This window comes from Canis aureus, chromosome 1 (assembly GCF_053574225.1).
Source record: "Canis aureus isolate CA01 chromosome 1, VMU_Caureus_v.1.0, whole genome shotgun sequence".
NCBI classification, from domain to species: domain Eukaryota; kingdom Metazoa; phylum Chordata; class Mammalia; order Carnivora; family Canidae; genus Canis; species Canis aureus.
The window spans coordinates 94,979,156-94,985,881 of record NC_135611.1 but is presented as its reverse complement, the minus strand read 5'-3'; the positions used below and the strand labels follow the sequence as shown (position 1 = coordinate 94,985,881).

The window sequence follows — 6,726 nt, the reverse complement described above, 5'->3', positions numbered from 1 at the left end:
TCAGCTCAGGTCATGATCCCAGGGTAATGGTATCAAGCTTCAAATCCAGCTCCCTGCTCAACAGGGAGTCTGCTCCTCCTTCTGTCCCTCTCCCTGCTTGTTTTCTCTCTCTCTCAAATAAGTAAATAAAATATTTTTTTAAATAGTATGAGAATCATAGGAATTTCCAATTTAACAGAACTTGTGCGTAATTAAACTACTTCATATTTTCTGTTTATGGAGTTTTCAGAAAAGGAGCTCCATTCTCATAGTTCTTTTTCATTCCCTCATCTCTGTAATTGTACTACCCTCAGCTAGGTGGTTTATTGTAAACAAAGGATTACAGGAAAATATTTTTTATGTGGGGAATTATTACCATTGTACATTGATAGTGAATAAAAATCCTTCATATGCTATATGATTTGAAAATATTTTCTCCCACTCTATGAATTCTCTTTTAATTCTTTTAACATTATCTGTTGCAAGGAATAATTTAACATTTTTTACAAATGTTAATTTATCAGCATTTTCTTTTATAGATTATTTGTTCATTGTACCTGAAAACTCATACAAAATCCAAGGTGAGGGGATCCCTGGGTGGCGCAGCAGTTTGGCGCCTGCCTTTGGCCCAGCGCGTGATCGAATCCCACGTCGGGCTCCCGGTGCATGGAGCCTGCTTCTCCCTCTGCCTATGTCTCTGCCTCTCTCTCTCTGTGACTATCATAAATAAATTAAAAAAAAAAAAAAAAAGCCAAGGTGAGCAGATTTTCTCCTATATTTTCTTCTAAAGGTTTTATAGATTAATGTTGTACATTAAGGCATATAATCCATTTACTGCTAAATTTTATATACAATGTGAGGTATGTTGTCAACATTTATTGCATATGTACATCTTATTGTTTCAACAACATCTGTTGAAAGGAGTACCTTTCTCCATCGAATATCTTTGAACCTTTGTCAAAATGAGTTGACAATATACATATTGTGGGTTTAGTTTTAGACATTCTATTCTGTCCCTTGATCTCTGTGTGGACCTTTTTGCCAATAACATAATGTCTTAATTGTCGTAGCTTTAAAGTAAGTCTGGAAAACTAGTATACAAGTCCTCTACCTCCTTTTTCCTTTTTTCATAACTGTTTTGGCCATAGTACTACCTTTGTCTTTCTATTATCTTAGAATCAGCTTTTGAATATCTATAGTCTTGCCAGGAACTTGAATGGAATTTCATTGAATTAATAAATCAGGATAGAGAAGATTAATATCCCAATAGCATTTAGTCTTCCAAACTGTGATCCAATAATATCTTGACAGATTTTAGATCTTATTTGATTTCTGATTTCTGTACATATTTTGTTAGATTCATATGTGATGTATTTCATTTTTATTATTCTACTTTAAGTGGTATTCTTTTTCATTTAAAATTCCAATTATAAATTCCAAGCACATAGAAATGTAATTGGGTTTTTAAAATATTGATCTTGTATACTGTAACCTTGCTAAAATTACTTATTAGTGTTGGGAACTTTTTGGGAGATTGTTTAAGATTTTATATGAAAAAAATATGTTTTATTTCATTATTTGCAATTTGTATGCCTTTTATTATCTTTCTTTGTTGCACTGGCTAGCAATTCTAGTATTATAATCCATGCAGTGAGAAAGAACAACATTGTTTTTCTTGATCATTGGGAGAAAGAATTGAATCACTCACCCATCACAGAGGATTTTTGTTGTAAATTTTTGTAGATGTCTTTTTATTAGCCTTATTAAGTTTTGCCTATACTTAATTTAATGAGAGGTTCTTTTTTATCATGAAGGGATATGAGATTTTGTCCAATATTTGTTTGGATCCATTGATATGATCGTATGCTTTCTTATTTAGATCTATTAAAATGGTGAAATGCATTTGATGTATTTTTTAATGTTGAATGAACCTTACATTTTAGGAAAAAATTCTACTTGGTCATGGGAGAGGGCTGAGAATTAAATTTAATATTTTATTGAAGTTTTATTTTATTTTTATATAATGTAAAAATTCAGTTTATTCATCTGTTTATGACACAGTATACAAGAGGCAAACTGTTTCACATCATAGATTTCACTTCCAACTCCTTGGAATGTTTATTTTTTTGAAGGAGAGACTAGACCTGAGAGGCAGGCAATGCTTAGGCAACTAAAATAAGGATAGGGAGGGGGCTATGCTAACACCATCCTCACAAGGATGGGCATAAGGGGACTGTTAGTCACAAGCTATTTTCTAGAACTGTTACCTGCAAACAAAGGGGCACCACTCTTAGACACTCATGCCGTGATGGGCTTCTGTCCTCCCTGCCACACAGGTACAGCAGTGCTTTCTGGTAGTTGCCCTTGGTGTCTTGCTGGATGTAGTAGTACAGGTACTTGCCGTACTTTCTCTTGAATTCAGACCTAATTTTCAACATGTCCATTTCACTGTGAGAGACCATGATTCTAATCAGGACTTTATCATGAGTCCCCTTGCCCTTCATGGAGTCGTACAGTTGGTCAGCAAAATACAGGGGCTTATTCTGAATGCACTGGACCAGGTTCAGGAAAGCATTTTCCAGGTCTCCTTTGACCTCCTTCTTAATGCTCTCCAGCATGTCATAAGGGCAGTAGCTCTTGTACCTTTCAAATACTTTCTGGAGGTGACACACACTCCTCTCAGTCATGATGCTGATCCATTTGGGCACATCAGTTCCTTTCCTCTTCACTCCAGCATCATAGAGATCCTGGGCATCTTGGTCAATCAGTTCATAATTGATGACAGAGCCATCCTCTGCTCTTCTACCCTTTGCAAGGGCAACCATCAGCTTGCAGAAGTCATCAGATGTGTCAGAAATGATGTCCTTCTCCAGATCGGTCTTGTAGAGGTCTTTTTTTTTTTTCTTTTTCTTTTTTTTCTTTTATGGGCAGAATTAGGACTAAGGACTAAAATCGAAGTAAGTTCTTAGATTTTGTTCTTCAGTAAAGAGTGGTGTTAGAAAATGCACTGTGAGAGAAGAACATTCCATTTTGGGCCTAGTCCAGAAATACTCACAAGGGTCACTTACACTGACCTTATTTTCCATTTGAGTTAATCTGTGGGTAGCAAGTCACACCCTGTTACCAACCAGATCTTTCTAAGGATCTTAAAATATTCAAATTGGATTTTTTTTCCCCAAACCCCTGAGACTCACAGAAAAGTCACATATTAGACCAGAGTCTAAGCTACACCTCCCTGTTGGAACTCAGTAAAACAATGGCATGCCTCCTTGTTGGGAGCACCTACCTGTGATCTCTGTTGCAGATTAATTAACTGAGTTAATTAATTTAATGAACTATTTTTAGTTTAAACTAAAAGGAATCTTAGATATAAAGTTTCATTTCTGAGAGGCCGTGTTGCATTCTGCGGCTAGGAGAGAAGCCTCTTATTTCATACAGAAATACACCCAGTGCTCATCCTGTCAAGTGTCCCCCTCAGTGCCTGTCACCCACTCACCCCCACCCCCTGCCCTCCTCCCCTTCCACCACCCCTAGTTCGTTTCCCAGAGTTAGGAGTCTTTATGTTCTGTCTCCCTTTCTGATATTTCCCACACATTTCTTCTCCCTTCCCTTATATTCCCTTTCACTATTATTTATATTCCCCAAATGAATGAGAACATACACTGTTTGTCCTTCTCCGATTGACTTACTTCACTCAGCATAATACCCTCCAGTTCCATACATGTCGAAGCAAATGGTGGGTATTTGTCATTTCTAATGGCTGAGTAATACTCCATTGTATACATAGACCACAGCTTCTTTATCGACTCATCTTTCGATGGACACCGAGGCTCCTTCCACAGTTTGGCTATTGTGGACATTGCTGCTAGAAACATCGGGGTGCAGGTGTCCCGGCGTTTCATTGCATCTGTATCTTTGGGGTAAATCCCCAACAGTGCAATTGGTGGGTCATAGGGCAGGTCTATTTTTAACTCTTTGAGGAACCTCCACACAGTTTTCCAGAGTGGCTGCACTAGTTCACATTCCCACCAACAGTGTAAGAGGGTTCCCTTTTCTCCGCATCCTCTCCAACATTTGTTGTTTCCTGCCTTGTTAATTTTCCCCATTCTCACTGGTGTGAGGTGGTATCTCACTGTGGTTTTGATTTGTATTTCCGGTCTTGTAGACTCTGTTAATTTCCTGAAGTTCTTGGTTGGTCCTTGAGCAGATGATCTCAATGAGGGAGTCCTCATCAGTCTCCAGCCCCTTCATGGAGGCTTTCAGTTCAGAAGCGTCGTACTGAGCAGGTGTTTTCAATAGGCCCAAAATCACAGTCTCCAGGTGGCCGGCCAAGGCTGACTTCAATGCTGATGCAAGTTCCTTTTTGGTCCTTCTCTGGTAGGCAATGGCAATGTCCTGTCTCTCTGTTCATTGCTGCGGTTGGTCAAAATGTTGACAATGGTGATCTCATCCACACCTTTGGTCTTGATGGCTGTTTCAATGTTCAGAGCATCACGCTCAGCATCAAAATTGGTGTATGCTTTGACCGACCTGTATGCACTCCGGGGTGTGAAATGATCACCCTCCAAGCTGAGCTTGCAGAGAATTTCGTGAACAGTAGACATTTTGAAGGAAGCTGGGCCGTGCGCCGAGATCCGCGAGCATCCCTGGTTGCAGAGCCTTTATTGAAGTTTTAAACTGAATCTCAACATGTGAAATTGACCAGAAATTATGGAATGTGCAGGAAGTATTACATGATAAGAAGGATAAATTCAACAAACATAGGTGAAGATAGTGCGGGAAAATTAAAAGCGTTTCATGATATACATCATTGATTGAGTCAGGACCACCACATAAAGCAGTATACTTATACACAAACATAGGTACTTGCACAGTAAACACTCATATGCACAGATACACACTCATATAAACGTGTGAAAATTGAATACCACACAGCAGTTAAGAAGAATAAAGTACATCCTTGTGCTAACATGGATACAGCATGATGAAATATTATTTAGAGTAAGAAGACAGTTGTAGAATGAGGCAAATCGTACCCTACCACCTATGCAAAGTTTAAACATAGCATAAAACTATTCTACTCTGTGTGTGTGTGTGTGTGTGTGTGTGTGTGTGCACGCGTGTGTGTTAGTTTAGGAAAGTCTGCAGGGTCACAGAAGTGAACATGCACGCATGTACATGTGTACACATGTGTGTACGTGGAAATGGACTAAATGCACAGACACCAAACCAATAATGACGATTTGCATCTGGGACAGAAGAGATTTAGATTAGGGTGGTCAAATGGACTATGGGTTTATTTGTAATATATTGATGTTTTAAAATATGAATCTTTAATATGTTACTTACACAATTTTCAAAGTATACATATATTCTGGGGTGCCTGCATGGCTCAGTTAGTTAAGTGTCCAATCCTTAAAAAAAAAAAAAAAAAAAAAGTGTCCAATCCTTGATCTCTGCTCAAGCCCTGATCTCCGGGTTCTGAGTTCAAGTACCATATTGGGCTCCATGCTGGGTGTGGAATCTACTTAAAATCTATTTTATTTTTTTTATTTTTTTTAAATATATTTTAAAACACTTGAATATATGGTCAAATGCTAACAGTGGTTAAGTCCCTATGGCCAGAAGATGAGCAACTCCTCATTTTCTTGCTTAGTTTTCTATTTAAAATAGAAATCATCATAAAATGGTTATTGTCAAAAAAGAAGCATTATGCAGTCCAAGTGATAATACACACTGATTTTTTTTCACAGGCACAATTTCACTGTGAAGTTAGTTGTTATGTAGCTTGCATGAAATATGGGATTGTGGAATGGTCCTTTATGGAAAGCTCTCTGCTTTTCCTTTATTGTGACCCAGCCCCCCAGGTACAGTCCTCTATGATCTCTCCTGAAATGATCCTTCCTCAGTTGGGATTTTTCTTTACCTCTCTGTCTAAAAATGGCACCCAACCTTTCCCTACTATGTGTGTAACTGACCATTATATTATCTCCTATACCATCTCAACACCATCTGATCCTATAAATATACTTTGTCCATTTCATTTTCCAGACTTCATAAGGTAAAGCCATATGGACAGAGACTTTGTATGTTTTCTTCATTGCTATATTTTCTTTGTCAGGAACATCGTATGGATTACATGGGCATGCAAGAAATGTTTCTAGATGAATTATAACTTTTTATTTCTGAAGCCCCTCATGTACAACTACCTCATCGTGCACAGTGTGCCACGGTCCCCTTCTCAAGGGGCCTCTGGCCACCAAAGTCCTCCTCAACAGTGTCCAGCAGATGATTAAAACGCCTTTAGCACAAATGTTTCTCTGTTTCACAGGCCAAAAATTACCCACCAGTAAACTGAGGATGACAACTGCTCCCCTAAAATTGTTCGGAAAGCAGCCCTCCCCTCCTAAAATTGTTTTATTTGTTCAGCTTGTATCCAGAATTCAGACTAGCCTTTCAATTTTTTATATCTGATGTTTGAACTAGCTTCCTATGAAGGAGAAAATAATTCATAATTGAGCCCTATTGTCTTTAAGAAAATGCAGGTAAGAGCAGTGATTGGAGGGAATGGATCCCGTTCACTGTTGTAGACACACCACCTTCCAGCCTCCTGGCAGATCTCAGAGTGATGCTAACACAGAGAGATCATCTATGATAGGAAGACTTAATCTCATTCACCAGAATGGGGGTTAGGGGGAAGGGGGGGAGGACATTGCCGATGTTTCTATGTATTTGTTATTAAGTATC

General features: G+C 38.4%; 1 protein-coding gene across 1 annotated transcript; it reads right to left on the bottom strand.

Annotated features, from left to right (window-relative positions):
* Window positions 1–2,172: 2,172 nt before the first annotated feature.
* Window positions 2,173–4,635, bottom strand: LOC144320780 (annexin A2-like). The gene is given in 3 exon segments (XM_077909746.1): window positions 2,173–2,873; window positions 4,141–4,380; window positions 4,383–4,635. Coding segments are annotated over 3 exon segments (1,095 nt in total). The 5' UTR covers window positions 4,584–4,635; the 3' UTR covers window positions 2,173–2,219.
* Between the last annotated feature and the right edge of the window lie 2,091 nt (window positions 4,636–6,726).